The 17,469-nt window shown below is 35.4% G+C and overlaps 1 protein-coding gene across 1 annotated transcript in view; it reads left to right on the top strand.

The window, feature by feature from the left end:
- Positions 1–17,469, top strand: part of SBF2 (SET binding factor 2) — a 545,383-nt gene that overhangs the window by 352,331 nt on the left and 175,583 nt on the right. Inside the window, exon 16 of the mRNA XM_044680325.1 lies at positions 581–730. Coding sequence (XP_044536260.1) covers positions 581–730 — 150 coding nt within the window. The remainder of the gene's footprint in view (positions 1–580; positions 731–17,469) is intronic.

Raw genomic sequence — 17,469 nt, 5'->3', positions numbered from 1 at the left:
GAATAAACAACATACACTTCTTAGTTTGGTGTTTAAGGCCCTCCACAAACTGACTTCTTTCTACCTTTCCTGCCCTATCATCTACATCTAGCCAGTTAAGGTGACAAGTTTATTCACCAAATTCAGCACTCTTGTCTCTTCCTTCTCTTCCTTCACAATAGCTGTCCCCAGAACCTGGAATGCATTACCCCCATCTCTGTTTCTCTGAACCCCATGGCTTCTTTTATAACCCAGCTTGTGCCACTTCCTACTCAAAGCCTTTACCATATTCTCCTTCAGACTGCCTTTATTATGTTTACCTGTGAATAAGCTCTTGCTGTGCATGCACACACGCAAATGTACTCCCAGGAGACAAGCTCCTTGATTGTTCTCAATGACATTGTGTGGGGTCGGCTTTTTGGTTTGTTTCCAGTAACTAACGGTGCTTTTTTGTGTAGTGGGTATTTAATAAATATTTGTTATTCAATTGAATTGTTGTTCTAAAATGACCAGTGGGAGATTATTGAATAAATTCAAATATTTGTTTCTGAAGAATTAAGTTTCTAGTCATACAAGTAAAACAAAATTGTCTTGTTCTCAGACCCTTCCTGCTGCACTAAGAGCCCTGAAAGGAAAGGCAGCACGGCAATGTCTTACCTATGAATTGGGTTTACATGTACAGCAGAACCGGGCAATACTAGATCATCAGCAGTTTGACTACATCATAAGGATGATGAACTGTACTCTTCAGGTAATTTGTGTATTTTTCTAGAACCTAATGCTCCATCTCCACTCCAGTTTTTGAAATAATATTTATTGTCCAAAATTTAATATTAAAAAAATCTCTCTCTAAAGTTCTTAGACTTTCCAGGGCCAAAAGGTTATAAAAAGTCAACATCCACACTATTTTTGCCAAATATACTTATTCGGTAAGTGGCATGATTATCAAGTTTCCTTTCCATCTATGCTGGACATTAGTTTATTCTATTAATTCTACAAACAATGTCTTTGGAAATGAAAAGTGTCATAAATATTATAGTGCATATTATTTTGTAGTATTGTTCATTCACTCAAAGGCAGCTCTATTGCCATCATGTTTTGAAGTCTTGGGATTTATAAAGGATTGGTAGTGGAATTGAAGGTCAAGAGAGCAGAGGTCTTAGGATAATGTATTTTCTGGCACTTCTTAGCTCAGATACTAGGCACTCAAGGATACTACTCCATGTTCCCATAGATAGAGGCAGCCAGGAACAATTTTAATCCCCAGAGTTTACAGTCCCATGTAGACACACTTTACATTATTCCAGCTGCTCTTACTATTTGGATAATCAAGTTTGTCCTCATTTATTAAAAAACTGAGGGAATGAAGAGGATATGTGTGACTTTGTTTTTCAATCTTCCCAACTTTCCAAAGGCAGGAGTAAATTTGAAATGAGTGCATAGGTTAATAATGAAATGCAGTTAGACCAGAAAATGGTAGTGTGTTAGGATGCACAGGAGCCAAGATCCTCTACAGACATTCCAGCAAAACTTGAGGAGAATCACCTGCAGAATCTTCCACCCAGCCTTGTGATGGCCAGGACTGTGAGGATTCTGCAGAAAATCTTGAATAGACAAGTGAGGGGAGGTGGAAAACACTGCATCAGAAAATTAGCCCCAGAACAACCAAAGAGGGGCTCTTCAAGCCTGCCAAGGAGTCCAGATGCACTCAGTGGGGGAAGGTGGGGAGGAGAAGGAACATCCCCATCTTAATGGCCAGAAAGACTCTCATAGGAAGGCCCCAAGTTCCATCCAGGCAGAGCTTCCCTAAACGACTTGGGAATGCTAGAGCTGGGCTTCATGCAAAAGCATCTCTGCCATACCCACCTCCAACCCAGAAACCAGGACTACCAAGATGAACATGTACAAACAAAAGAAAACTCCAAGAACTCTGAGCATCTTAGATTTAGAGACATCCTAGAGTAAGCCTTTGGGATGAGAGCTTCCCCATAACAATTCTAAATAAAGTCTCAGAGTAAAAAATGTCTTGGCCACCATAGACTACCTAGAAGAAATGAAACAAGAAATAAAAAAAATGGAATATCTAGAGAGGACAGAGTAGCAAGGAGAACTGGCACCTTAGAACAGATAATAAAAAATCTGAATGCCCTGAAAATTGGAAAAGGTCTAATAGAAAACAGTAACTCAATTAAGCCAGAAGATATAGTGAAACAAATCAAAATATAAGAAATATGTATGCATATATATACACATAAATATATTTTAAAGTAACCTAAGTAATGGGTCAAGGAGAAATACCTTAAGAATTATCACACTATCTGAAAATCATGGCTTTTCTTAAATATCTCAAATACCATGTTTCAATTATTATAAATGAAAACTACCAGTTTTCATAGAATCCAATAGCAAAGTGAAAATAGAAAGAATACACCGGTTATCTACTGAAAGATCCTCCAAAATGAAAACTCCAGAAATGTCATATCCCAAATCCGTAGATTCCCTGAAAAGGAGAAAAAAATGCTACAAACTGCCAAAAAGAAAGAGTTTAAGTTGTAAGAAGACAGAGTAGGAATCACCTATTACTTGGCAACTACTAGGTTAAAGGAGAGGAAAACTTGCAATAAAAGATGAAGGTTTACAAGCAAGAATAACCTATCTGGAAAAATTATACTGTGAGAAATAGAGTATTTTCAGACATTCTGAAAAGGATGGCCAAACCTGAATAGACATTTTGGAATGGAAACGTAGGAGCCAAGAGAAACATTGAAATTAATTTAATTGGATGGGGGAGAAAATGGAGTTGAATTCTTTACATGTTGATAAGGAGGAAATAAATTTCTTTAAAGAATGCTAATATCTTTAACGATCATAGAGAAAAGTTAATAAGACAGAGGACCACTCAGTGGTTCTATGTTGTTTGGATGATTTTGAACAAAAGACAAAATGAGAGGAATGGAGACTCCACTGGAGAACATCAACAAATGAGTGAAAGAATAAATTGATTAATCAAGTACATAACTAAAAAAAAGAAAAACAAAAACTTGAACTACAAATCAATCCTGACAACTAAGCAAAAAAGTAGATATTCTATAGGTTAAAGAAGATATTAATTGAACTGAAAACTAAAATAAGTGAATTTATAAACAAAACAAAGAGCTGATTTTTAAAGAAATTAACAAAATTGATAAAAGTTAGTAGAGGAAAATAATTGTTCATATTAAAGATGAAAAGTGAGAGTTCACAAAAATGAACAAGAAAAATAAATGATTTTGCCCAATTATACACTGATAACACTGATAATTTAAATGACATATAAGAATATTTATAAAAATACAAAATATCCAAATTAACAAAAGAAATTACTATTTTAATAACACAGTGTCAAAAAATAAGCTGTAAGTAAACTCTGAAATAAAAAGCCTCAGAATAAAATTTATGAATAAATTCTATCAATCAAAAATCAAAGAACAAATCCAATAATTACATAAACTCTTTGCCATAATAGGAAAAGATGGCATGCTTCTAGTCTCTTTCAATGTTGAAAATATTGCCTTTATACCTAAACTTGCAAGAAAGCGAGGGAAAAAAAGAAATCATTTTCCCTAATAGACACTGAAGCAACAAACAAACAAACAAATAAATAAATAGGTAGATAGATGGATGGATAGATAGATAGATAGATAGATAGATAGATAGATAGATAGATAGATAGATAGATAGATGTTAGCGGATAGGCTGTGACACATATTAGAAAGATTATACACTATGACCAGGTTAGTTTTATACTAGGAATGCAGGATTTATGTAACAAAAGTAACACTATAAATTTAATAAATAATATTAATAGTATAAATAACAAAAACCCATGTGGTTATATCAATAAATGCTGAAAAGACTTCTGATAATTAGCAATTTTCTATTAAAACTAGAATATAGAAGAATAAACGGACCTTTCCTTAATATAGTAAAAAACATCTGTATGAAATCAAGAGCAAATGTTATATGCCATTGGAAAAAGTTAGAGGCTTTATCAGCAAGATAAGAGGAAAGCAAAGGCTCCTTTTATCATATTATTATTTAACATGGTTCCATAAATTTAAATTATAGCAGTAAGATAAAGAAGAAAAGTCAAGGAAATAAACATAGGTAAAGAAGAAATCAGTAATTGCCTTCTGCATACAATATGATGATTTATTTTTAAAACTCTGATGTTAACCAAAAAATTAATTAAAATAACATATTCAACAAAGTTGTAAGATATAGATTTGTTCTTGTCCAGTTATTTAAAATCACATTCAGCTCTTCAGGGCCCTATTTGAGGTTTTCTTGGCAAAGATACTGAAGTGGTTTGCCGTTTTCTTCTCCAGCATGTTTTACAGATGAGGATACTGAGGCAAACAGGGTTAAATGGCTTCCCCAGGGTCATACAGTCTAGGTTGGAACTGAGATCTTTCTGACTCCAGGATCAGCACTCTTATCCACTGTGCTAAATAGCTGCCCCAGGTATAAATTAAATATACATAAAATACTAATATGTTGCCAACAAAACAGATCAGAAAGAGGTAAACAGAAATTCCATTAAAAATACTACAGAAGGTATAAAAAATATTTGGAAATATTTTACCAGAGCTTTAAAATATTTGGAAGGGTATCAGCCAAGATAAATCCAGGAATGGATCTAGTCAAACTATGAAACAATTCTTTGTACAAATAAGGACAGATGTATATAATTAGCAAAAAAGTAATTACCTATGGGTAGAGCCAACAAGACAAAAATGACAATATTACTTAAATAAACTTATTCAGTGCTGAACCAGCTACCAAAAGATAAAATTAGTTCAATAACAACAGTTTATTTGAGGAAAACAAGGTCAAAAATGTTAAGGAAAATAATGGGAAAATGGGAAGCAGCAGATTCTATCAAACTAGATCTCAAACTATTCTGCAAAACAATAACAATTAAAATTATTTAGTACTGGTTAAAAATTGGGCGGAACAGATTAGGCACATAACATAAAGAAGCAAATGAATGCAGTGTCATTATATGTATTTTATGTCATTAAATGTAGCACAGTGTCATTAAACCCAAAGATTTATGCTGGCATAAATTAAGTTTCTGCTAACATCATACCATTTACAAAGATAAACCCTAAATAGGTGCATAACATAGATTTAAAAGTAACAGAAGCAAAATAAGAGCAAGGAAGAGATTGCATTTCACATCTATGAACAAGAAAGGGTTCATGACTAAAATTGGCAGAGCAAAAGATAAGACTATAAAATTGAAATGTTTTTGTACAAACAAATCTAATACAGATAAAATCAGAGATTCGTAGAGCATTTATTGAGTGCTACCTGCTAACCAGTGTACCAATTACAAGAGAGAGAAAAACAATAGAAGAAAATCCCTATTCTCAAGGATCTTATATTTTAATCTAGGAAGACCAGATATAATGGGAAGGTGGACAAGGCAGGGGATGAAGGGTAGAGAGCAAGGCAGCTGAAGAAGTGGAGCAAACTGGAAACTAAACAGGAAGTGAAATGAGGAACATGGCTGAGGCTCCCCAGAATATAGCAATACTAGGTAGAGACTTACCAATCAGGGAGAAATCATACTCTGAATAGGCAAGGCACCGTTTGGGGAGAAAGAGCAATCAGAAGGAAAAGAGGCAAATGGAAAAAATTATTTGCAGCAAATTTCTCTGATAAGATATATGTAAGGAATGGTTCAGAAACTTTCATTTTAAAATTAAGCCATTCACCAGCTGATGAATCAAAGGATATGAACAGGCATTATTCAAAGGAAGAAATCCAGACAGCCAACAACCATGAAAAAAGGCTCTAAATCACTAATAATTTGAGAAATAATTAAAACAACTTTAAGGTTCCACTTCACATCTGTCATGCTAGCAAAGTTAACAAAATGGGAAAATGACAAATGTTGGAGGCATAGGGTTATGGGCTATGACAAAACAAGCATATTCCAGCACTTTTGATGGACATTTGGTCTAGCTAGTCTTGAAAGCAATATGGAACTATGTATGCCTCAAAAGTTACTAAAGTATGCATACCCTTTGACCTAGTAATACCATTTCTAAACCTTTAACCCAAAGAGATCGAAGAAAGAGGAAAAGTACTTAGGTGTACAGAAATATGTAGTAGTTCTTTTTGTATTAGCCAGAGACTGAATACTAAGGGGCTGCCATCCTATTGGAAAATGGCTAAGTAAATTATGGTACATGGATATAATAAAATGCCATTTCATTATATTTTTATGTTATATGTGATATATGCCATAAGAAATGACAACATGGACAATTTCAGAGGAACCTGGAAAATCATCCTTAAACTGATGCAGAGAGAAGTAAGCAGGTCTGGAAGTACAGTAACCAAAGATAATATTATCCTGAAAACTGGGGCAAGGCAAAAAGCAATTTATTAAGTGCTTGGCATGTACCAGGCTATAGGGAAATAATAGGTATACAATTACTAGCTAAAAGACAGTCCTCGCCTTCAGAAAGCTTTGGTGCCCACCTTTCACCCAACTAACCTGTGGCTCCAAGAAGCTGCAGTGTGCACAGCAGCCACCCCCCAGTAAAACCATCTTGGCAGATGGGCTAAACCAGGCTGAGGGTAACCAAGAGGCTCAAATACATTGATGACTTAGGAGGATGTCTTCCCCAAGCATGTAGGTAGATGTGGGCCCATCAGAACAATTTGTTCCAATGTCCATGAAGGCAGCCAAAGCAGGTGTTATAGAACACATAGAGCTTCATCAGACATCAAAGACACTAAGGGCCTCCAGAGCATCTCAGGCCATTGCCAGTCATCCTGACTTTTTCTTACCACTGAATTTTAATGATTCTGGAAAAGAGAAGAGGCTAATGGCTTTGTGCAACTCTTCTTAAATCCAGTGCTTCTCACTTAAATTCAATTCAAACACAAGTCAAGATATCACCCTTCAATGTCACTGATCTTCTTTGAAAATGAAGGATAAATAACAACAATCTAATGGAAGGACGCAAAAGAGAGTAGGAAGGTAGTGAAGAGAGGGGAATGTATCCAGCATTGGGGGTATGATATTAAAGTCCAATAAGTCAGAAACACAGCTGGGAAGAGAATGAACATTTACCAGCCTAGGCCCCTCTCAAAGTGAAGACCCCAGGAAGAACTCACCAATGGGAGAAGGGGACCAGCATAGCAGAGTAAGAAAGTCTCAGATAGATCTTCCATGATAAGACTGCAAATGAGACATAGTGTTGACATCCAGAAAATTAGAAACACAGTCAGGAGAAGAAAACAATTTTTAGGAGACTTCTGATCAGTGCAGTGATAAACCACCAATCCTACATCCAATTCCTTCCAGAAAGGCGATGACCTTGAAATGAAGAATTAGACATATAGTTTTAGATGTGACCAATACAAATATTTGTTTTGGTGGATAAAAAAAAACTATATATAATTAAATAAATTTTGAAATAAGAAATGCATTTAAATCAGAATCCACAAATTCTAAATAATGCCATCCCTGCACAGTCAGTTCTCAGATGAAATCAGTGCAAAGAAATATCCTTTCCTTCAAATTCAGCCCTCTTTCTACCACGCAATGTAAAATGTACTTTCCACCAGCACATATTTAAAATAAATGATAGGGGGCATCTGGGTAGCTCAGTGGATTGAGAGCCAGGCCCAGAGATGGGAGGTCCTGGGTTTAAATCTAGCTGTGTGACCCTGGGCAAGTCACTTGACCCCCATTGCCTAGCCTTTACCACTCTTCTGTCTTGGAACCAATACACAATATTGATTCCAAGATAGAAGGTAAGGGTTTTAAAAAATAAAATAAAATAAAATAAATGATAAAATATGGGGAATGAGTAACTTTGTAACAAATATCATTATTGATATATCAGGATATCAATAATGTAATAAATATAATTATTGTTAACTTAAACAACTAGCTGTGTGGCTCTGGACAACTTACCTTCTTTAGGCTTATTTTCTCATCTGTAAAATAAATGAGTTAGATTGAATTATCTCTAAGGTCCCTTCTAACTCTGAAATTTTGTGGTCTAAGATGCATGTGTCTGTTCTTGGACTGGCTTAGGTCAAAATTGTTATCAGTTACTAGAGTCTTATTATCAGGCATACTCGTCACATTTACAGATGACAAAAGGCTGAAAAAAGCATTCTGGATGAGAGAACTGGAATCCAAAAATATGTGAACAGTTGAGGACAGAGGGCTAAAATAAGATGAACTTTCATAAGGATAAATGTAAAGTCATTGGCTTAGATTTTAAAATGCAACTGCCCCTTAAGGTAAGGGAAACATTTGTTAAAAGGAAAGAGTCCATATGGGAAAAAAAACAAACAACCGCAGAGGTTTTAGTTGACTGCCAACTTCAGATGAGTCAACTGGTTGTTGTGGCTGCCAAATAGGAGCTAAGGAGATATTGGGCTGCATTAGAAAATATAATCTACAGTCAAGGAAGTGACATTTTTTCAGCACTTTGACCTTTGGGGACCATATTTCAGAATATTGCCTTCAATGCTAGGTGACCCATTATAAGAAAATTATTGAAGCCTCTGCAGAAGAGGGAAACAAGATGAGGAGAGGATGCAAGAATATGTCAGGAGCTAGAGGTGAAAAAACCTGGGATGTTTAGCCTGAAGAAAAGACCAAAAAGAGGAATTTAGTGTCTAAAAGAGCAATTAGATTGATTCAACTTAGTTCCATTGGGTGTCAGTTATAATGTAGTTCAGCTTAGTTCAATCTGAGTAAGAACTTCTGGACCATTAGAGCTGAACCCAAGAATAGGCTCCCTTCAGGGAGCAAGGGAGCTTCCTTATACTGCAAGCATTCAAACAGTCACCTGATGACCATGTGCTAAGCATATCCTAGAAGGGCAGCAAATTGGACTAGATTAATAGTTCTTCACTTATTTGTGTCATGGACTCCTTGATGGTCTTAGATCTCTTTTCACAATAATACCCTTTTGAAAAAAATTTATAGTTGAAAGTTGGTTACAAGTTAGTGAAAAGACCCATGAAATCTATGGACAGGACTATTGGGGTTCCATGGATCCCAGGTTAAAAACCCCTCAACTTCATGTCCTTCAAGATCTGGTTCAATTCAGGAATTTAATGGTTTTATATTAATTATCCTCTTTCTAGTACAGCTTCTGTATTATATAATAACTAAAAGAGAACAATGTAGAAATGCTTCAGAAGATAATTTTAGATCGTGTGTCCAATTGCAAAGTCATCTAGACTCTAAGTTTTAGTTACTTTTACATATATGTATTGTGTTTCATAAGAAAGAAAAAAAGGTATTTTTGTTGCCTTCAAGAGGTTTGTACACTCAAGAATACTGAGTTATTACTATAAATATAAATAAACTACACCCTAGTCTTCCTCTAGCTGAATTCAGATTATACAGAGTTCTTCTTCAGTAACAGTGGGCCCAGAGGTGATATTCTGGGTTTTAATGTGTTATTTATTGGCAGCTTGGGATTTTTTAGTATTTATGTTCTTGTTACAACAGTGTACTTTGTAGGGTTTGACTTGACATTCTGAACATATTTTTACAAAAGCATACAGTTTCATGGCAGAAAGGCCAAACATCTGCAGTAGTGTTTTAGAAAAGAAACATGAGTCAGATGGACCAATTTTTAGGTAGTGATTCAAAAACTTCAGTAATTTTTGCTTTCCGTGACCTAGAAATATTCTTCCTTTCCTGCCCTCTGGGGAAAACTAAATAGGCTATGATTACTGCTGAAGGGCTATTTCATTTATCAAGATCATTTTATGACAAGTTAATAAAAAGAAATGGTTCACAAAGAATATGAATTTTTCTAATACATCCTTGTCCTTCAGAAGAACTTATTTCATTTTGCAGAACCTGTGAACCTTGGTCACATGTGTGGTATTTATTTTAATTGCTTGTATCTTTTTGAACATAGACCGATGAAAAACTTTTAAAAATAAAATAGTTGGCCAGTAACCCGCTTTCCATTTTAACAGGTATAAGGTGGAGCCTTTATATTGTCAAGATTTTAACTGAGATATTTTGACAATGGTGTTTCCTTTAAAAGCTTAATAAATAATAAAATGTTGGTATCAGTACTCATGGACCCTTAACCAAGTGCCAAAGTAGTCACTCAGTATGTGACTTAGAATTTTTTTTTTTTTACTGGCAGGTTAATGTTCTATTCTTTCCTTTTCTTTTCTTTCCTTTCCTTTTCTTTTTTTTAAATATCACCGTCACTTTACATGGATCTTCCATCCATCCTCCCTCCCCGATCCCTTGTAAGAGGAAGATGAGTCAAGCACAACAAGCCAACATTTGCAGTGTTTAAAATATGGGTCTTGTGCCACATTGCTGGGCCTCATCCTGGCCAAGGTGCTGAATCATTCTTCAAAGTCATGCTCAGTCACTTCATTCATCAGAGATGTTCAGTCTTTCAGTGCTGTTTGCCTTGCCATTGTTGTATTCTTCATGCAAATTAGTCTTCTGATTCAAGTCCCTTGATTCTCCAGCAGTTCTTAAAAATCTACCCTAGATTTTTTTTCCCTCTGAATTCTTCATATCTATTTCTTTTTTATGGTACTATAATATTCCATTGTGTTCATATACCTCAGTTTGTTCAGCCATCCCAGTAAGTGGGCTCACATTTAGTTTCCTAGTCTTTGCTGTTACAAAACATGTTATTATAAATATGGTTGTTTTGAAACCTTCCTCTCTGGTTTCATATCCTTTAGATATACTCTTAGTAATAGTATCACTAGGCCAAAAGATATATGCAATGTAGTAACTTTTGATGTCATTCTAAATTGTTCTCTGGAATAGTTGAAGTAGTTCATGATTCTGCCAGCCATGCACGGTGTGGCTCCCAGAACAATATTTACTTTACCAGTCTTGTATGTATGCTATGAAACCTGTTATTTGAATTTGAATTTCCACTTTTATTTTTATTAATGATTTGGAGCTTTTAAAATTGTTTTCTTGTCTCACTTTTCTTAAAAAGATTTCACATTTTGAAAGATTATTAGATAAGATATGATCTGCATATTTCTCATGCTTTCAGAGTGAGGGGGGATTTGTTATTGTTCAGTTCAAACATATGGAGTACTTTAAGTAAGAAGTTACAATTATCTGTCTGGTTTGTACTTAGGGATGTTCCACAGAGGATGAGTGGGAGTTTGGATCTCCAAGGTCCCTGGTGTTGCTTCACATTCTTTCATTCCATGATTTACTTGATTCCATTTGCATTTTACTTCTTTCATTATGTTGCTTCATTTTTTCAAGTCTTCATTAATTTTTTGTAAACAGTTATTGGGCTTTTTCATCACCAAAATGAGGCTACTATAATCAACAAGCATTTCTTAAATGGTATTGCTTATCAAACCAAATGTCAAGCACTTTTTAAATGCCTACTATGTGCTAGAACTACATGAGTCCCTGGAAATACAAGTGCAAGTCACTGTTCTCAAGGAGTTCCCATTCTAGCACGGGAGACAAGTACAGACAAGTATTATAAAGGGAACAAATACAAAGTAGGTAAATATACTCATTAGGAAAGTGGGGAAGGGTCAGGGGTTGGCACTCAGGAAAAGCTTCATGTAGAATGTGGTACTTGAACAGTATCTGGAAAGAAGAGAAAGCATCTTGGAGGCAAGACTTGCAGAGGGTGGGCATCCCTGATAAGGGACAGCCAGCACAAAAGGTATGAAGAAGGAAATGGAGGTCCATGTGTTACAAAGAGAAGATTGTTTGATTGGATTAAAGTCTTTGCAGGAGAAGGAAAAACATCTAATGAGCCTGGGCTTTAGAAGCTAAATAGAGGAGTTTCTATTTTATATCAAGGACAAAAGAGATCCACTGGATTTTATGATAGAAGAGTGGATGCATGAAATAACTAACATAAACATAATTCTTCCCCTTAGAAAATATAATATGACACTTGCTTATATTGTCAATGGCTAAGAAACTAGCAAGAACATGACCTTTCAAAGATGGAATACTGTATAAATAACAGATAAAAGAGAGTAAATAAACTCTTTTTTGTCCATTTGTTTGAAGCAACACTTAGTAGTTCTGTGACCCTGGCCATCACTTAACCTCTGTTTTGCTACAATTTCCTAAACTGTAAAATGAGGATAATAATAGTATCTGCTTTGCAGCGCTTGTCGTGAACATCAAATGAGATAATATTTGTAAAGCACTTAGCACAGTTCCTGGCATGTGATAGGTACCAAATAAACATTTGTTCTCCCGCTTTTCCTTTCACTATTCATAAGCAGTGGCAGGGATTTGTACAGATAGCCAAATGAAAGGATATGAACAAAGAACAAGTTAGCTTTGGCAGAAATGAGAAACCCAATGGGGAGGTGAGAGAACCTTCAGATGACAGAAGCTACCATCTTAAGTTGAGGAGCTAAAAACTTGAAAGGCATATAAGGAAGGAGAAGTTGATAGAACAAAACTTTTCATTTATGAGCTGTTATAATGAAGTCCGGAGAAAGCCCTGGAGCCTTTAGCAATTTACTCCCTGTCTCTGTGCCCCCATTACAAGGGTGTGCTGGAGCCAGTTGAACAGTCTCCCAGAGCCAACTGTTAAATTTGCAGCATGAGCATTTACAACTCAAAATCAGCAAACACTACAAATCAGGCCTTGATTTATTGTTTTGTTGATTGTTTAGACTAGATCTGCCTGTTTTTGTATGACCTACAAGTTAAGATTTTTTAAATAAAGTTTTATTTTATTTCAAAACATAAAAACCATTCTTAGATTTGGCCCTCATCTAGACTCTAAGAGAAAGGTGGATAAAATGCTAATAAAGAAAATTAACCTTAAAAAGTGTAGCCTGTATACATTTATTTTCAAACAGCCATTTGTTTAACATTTACCTACACATCCCTGCTCCAAATTTCATTTATGAAATGGTGATTAGTTACATTCCTTCCACCCCACTGTGCTATGAGTGGTTGTGAGTATTAAATGAATAAAAAGAAAGCACTATAGCAACATAGACTATTAGGATTCTCTGGTGTGGGCATGGGGTAACGACTATATTATGGATTTAAGGCAAGGTAATCATGTAACCTTTTATACATATGTACAGGTCACTTTCTTGCTAATTAGCTCATCTTGATTCTTAGCTCATTTTCTTGCTAATAACTTTAATCCTTGGTGCCAGAATCAAGCCTTAAATTGGTCTGACCTCTAATTATTTTATTTAATCTCTAATGCCCCTTCTGGTTCTTAGTCTTATGATCCTATATCTCTGGGAATAGATTTGGCCCTTAGCCATCCAATGGTGTGCTTATTGTTGTTATTCATTTGTTTTTCAGTCATGTCCAACTCTTTGTAATCCCATTTGGGGTTTTCTTATTAAAAATACTGGAATGATTTGCCATTTCCTTCTCCAACTCATTTTGCAGACGAGGAAACTATGACAAACAGGATTGAGTGATTTGCCTAGGGTCCCACAGCCAGTAAATGTATGTGGTTGGATTTGAACTCAGAAAGATGTCTTCCCGACCCCAGGCCCTGTATTCTATCCACTGTTATACTCCTACCAAAAATTACATTTTTATCTGTGTATATATCTTATCCATGGCTTATCTTCATTCTTATTCTACAAATTTGAGAACAAACCTTGTGTTTTATTCTTCTTTGTATATTCTCAAAGCCCAGTGTAATATTCTTATAGTATGGAAACACATATCTATTTTTCTTTATTCCTCTCTCTCATTTAAAAAAAGTATATCTTAGATCAACCAAAAATATGGTTGAGTAGTTTTTTTTGTTTTGTTTTGTTTTGTTTTTTTTAACTGAACCTTTCACCTGACAATACTCCAGGCTGCACAATCCAATCTTCATTATATTTTGAACTGTATTTAGAAGGCCTTAAAATTTTTGGAAAAGCTCTGTGTTGAAGGAATAATCTAACATACTCTCTGACTTTAGAACATAGGCATTAGAACTCATGTAAGACTCAATTTTTATAGCTTAGATTTCTTTGTGGAAGCCCAGTCAAACTTTAATGGTCTAAAATTAAATTTGGTTCATTCTCCCTGTGCATTCGCCGGCTCTTCATTTCAAAGCACAGAGAATTGTTGACCTACTTTTCAGGTAGAAAAAAAAAAAANATTCTACAAATTTGAGAACAAACCTTGTGTTTTATTCTTCTTTGTATATTCTCAAAGCCCAGTGTAATATTCTTATAGTATGGAAACACATATCTATTTTTCTTTATTCCTCTCTCTCATTTAAAAAAAGTATATCTTAGATCAACCAAAAATATGGTTGAGTAGTTTTTTTTGTTTTGTTTTGTTTTGTTTTTTTTAACTGAACCTTTCACCTGACAATACTCCAGGCTGCACAATCCAATCTTCATTTTATTTATATATATATATATATATTTTAAACTCTTGTACTTCGGTGCATTGTCTCATAGGTGGAAGATTGGCAAGGGTGGGCAATGGAGGTCAAGTGACCTGCCCAGGGTCACACAGCTGGGAAGTGGCTGAGGCCGGGTTTGAACCCAGAACCTCCTGTCTCTAGGCCTGACTCTCACTCCACTGAGCTACCCAGCTGCCCCATGGTTGAGTAGTTTTTAAGAGTGCTTTGGGACCTCAGGTCAGATTACTGTATTTTAAAGCTACAAAGCAGTCTTGGTGCCTGAATTGACTGTGCAGTGAACCCAACTTCCTTCCTCTGGCAGCAGTTGTGTTTGGTATCAGGGAACCCAGCAGATATCCACTGTTAAGACTTTCACAGTGCAGGTGATTGAAGAGCATCATCATAGAGCATGGAAAATCATTATTTCATTGTTCTATTATTTCTATCACTACCAAAAAGCCAATCCAGCTCAAAATACTAAGGACTATGCCACCTCAGGATTAGGAGAGCAGCAATATACTACTGAGTGTTGGCCAAAAGAGAAACTTACAGTTCAGCCCTGATGTCTTTAAAAAAAAAAACAAAAGAACTTAAGGGTTGCATATATTCAAAAGCTCACAGTATAATTGTAGACTAGCTTAGGAGAGAGGGAAAAGCAGTGTGCACTTGGGATCAGAACATCCTGGAACTCTCAAGTCCTCCACAAAAAAAGATATCTCAGTCAAGAAGACTTTTAAAAGCATTCCAGGAATGCTGACTTAACCAGTCTGAAGGCAGATAGCTCTAATCACTCCAGTAGTGCGGGAATGTGGGCATTGCCAAGAGCTAAGCTATGAGCAGAATGTACCCAACAATAGAATAAGAGCTTGTGTTTTTCTTGTATTTAAAATTTTTCCAAGTATTTCCCTCTCAGTGGCTTTGTGAGGGGGTAGAACACAGATTATTCTCCCCAGTTTTTCAGATGAAGAACCTGAGTAAGAGGATAAGTGACTTGCATTAGACTCTTCAGGACTTGTACCTGCTGTTTCATATCATTCACTTATTCAGCAAACATTTGAGTACCACCTACTATGTAGAAGATCCAAGACTGAGCATTATGTAGAGTTGTACAGGACGTCCTCTTAAATGCTAGAGCTTTCTAAAGGCCATTAGAATGGTGGTGTGAAAGAGATCACTTCCAGGGATGGGAATCCAGGGACAATCAATCAAAGGCATAGAGAAAACAGCATTGGCCTTGGGCCTTGATAAGTAAACTTTCTTCCAAGCTCATAACAAGAGAATGGTTTCCAGGCCTTTGTAACCTGTAGGAGTTAGAACTGGATTCTCTGTCTATTGTGAGAACTTTTTGTATTGGCTTTTAAACAATCTATTTATCTATCCATTATCTTGAACAAACAGCCTTCATCTTCAAATGAACATTATCTTCGTCATTCATTTTTGTGATTAGACTAAAACAGTGTTCTAAGACATCTTAGCAGCACAAAAGTTTAAATACTCTAAAGAATATTTCCAGTACCATTATCCAAAACATACTTATTTCAGTTTCTAAAATGGGAAGAAATACCATTTACCTACAAAGACTTTGAACTGAGATTTATTTTGGAGAATATCTTTTGGCATCTACTCTCCTACCCAAGATTCAGTAGTGCACATCCTACCAGATCTTGCAAAAGAACCATCTATTGATCCTTTATGTCATGTCAGTGATTAAATACAGACTAATTTTTAAATATCAGAAAAGGAAATTAGATGGTAAATTCCATTGTATTCCTTTAGTATAAACAATGTTCTTCTGTTTTAGCATTCCAAGGTCTTAGCAAAGGCTTTGGAAATAGATCCCAGAATTTCACAGTTATAAGGGACCTAAGAGGCCAACCAGTCTGTGCCATACTTGAACAAAAATTCTCTTTACATGACCAACTTGATGACCACAGGAGTTAATTCTGATCCAGTAAAACCAAAATGGGAGGGACTGAAAATTAGTCATTCAACCTTTACTTGAAGATCTCTAGTCAGAGAGAAATGCACTGCATTCCTGAGCTTCCCATTATACCTTTGGATACTTACAACTGTAAAGAAGTTTTTCATTATATTAAACCTAAATTTGTCTCTCTGAAATTTTTATCTTTTTCTCCTGCTTCTCCTCTCTGGGGTCAAGAAGAACTAGTGTAATACCCCCTTTCACCTTACTGTTTGCTGAGCTAATAATGGATCACAATTCAAATCCATATATCTATGAAGAAAAATTCTCAAGGCTTGACTCTATCTAGTATTAACAGTCCCTCAATTTCCCAATCTTAGTTCTCCCTCAAAATTAGAAAAACAAAACAAAGGTACTTTCCACATTGTATCTTTCTATGTAGGCACAGAGCCAGTTCAGGAAAACACCAGCTGTAAGCTCCAGATAATAAATAGTTCAAGCAATTTCACTTAGTTCAAAACAGAGAAACAGTTGGATCAGGACCAAACTTTGCCTCCCATATTATCTTCTAGAAAAGTGGTCTCCAGAGTGATTTTAGCATATGAGCCCACAGGATGTCCTTGAAGAAATACCTGTGACAGTGGAAATTTTTTTATATAAATGTTTCATATAATTTATTTTATATATATATATTTTTATATAAATTTTTATATGCTTCATATAAAAGTGATACTGTGGGTACACTATCACTATAAATGTACTCTTAAAATTTAGGTTCAAAAGTATTCAGAAGTTTAATCTTTTAGTTTAGGTTCTAGAATGCATCTAGGAAGAGAAGAATCTGAGATAATAAATGTAAGTGAACATGCAGATTAGGAAATAGGGAACTTGTTTTTCCTACAGATACCCAGTGATTGGGATTGAGAATGAGCCAGTTGAGAGCTACGTGAAAATAAAAGGCAGTTGTTTTTTTTCCCTCAGAGAAATACAAACCACTGTCCTGCTTTTTAAATTAAGAACAGGACATAAAACAGCAGTCATCAAAACATAAAATATAAATGCTGTTCCATGTTATGGACAATTAAGTTTCATGCCACCCCAGCCCCCAAGCACTAGTCCATAAGCATTTATAAGAAGAACTCAGGGCTTTCTAAGAACCTATAT

The sequence above is a fragment of the Gracilinanus agilis genome, chromosome 6 (assembly GCF_016433145.1).
Source record: "Gracilinanus agilis isolate LMUSP501 chromosome 6, AgileGrace, whole genome shotgun sequence".
NCBI lineage: Eukaryota > Metazoa > Chordata > Mammalia > Didelphimorphia > Didelphidae > Gracilinanus > Gracilinanus agilis.
This window is presented reverse-complemented; position numbering and strand designations above follow the sequence as displayed.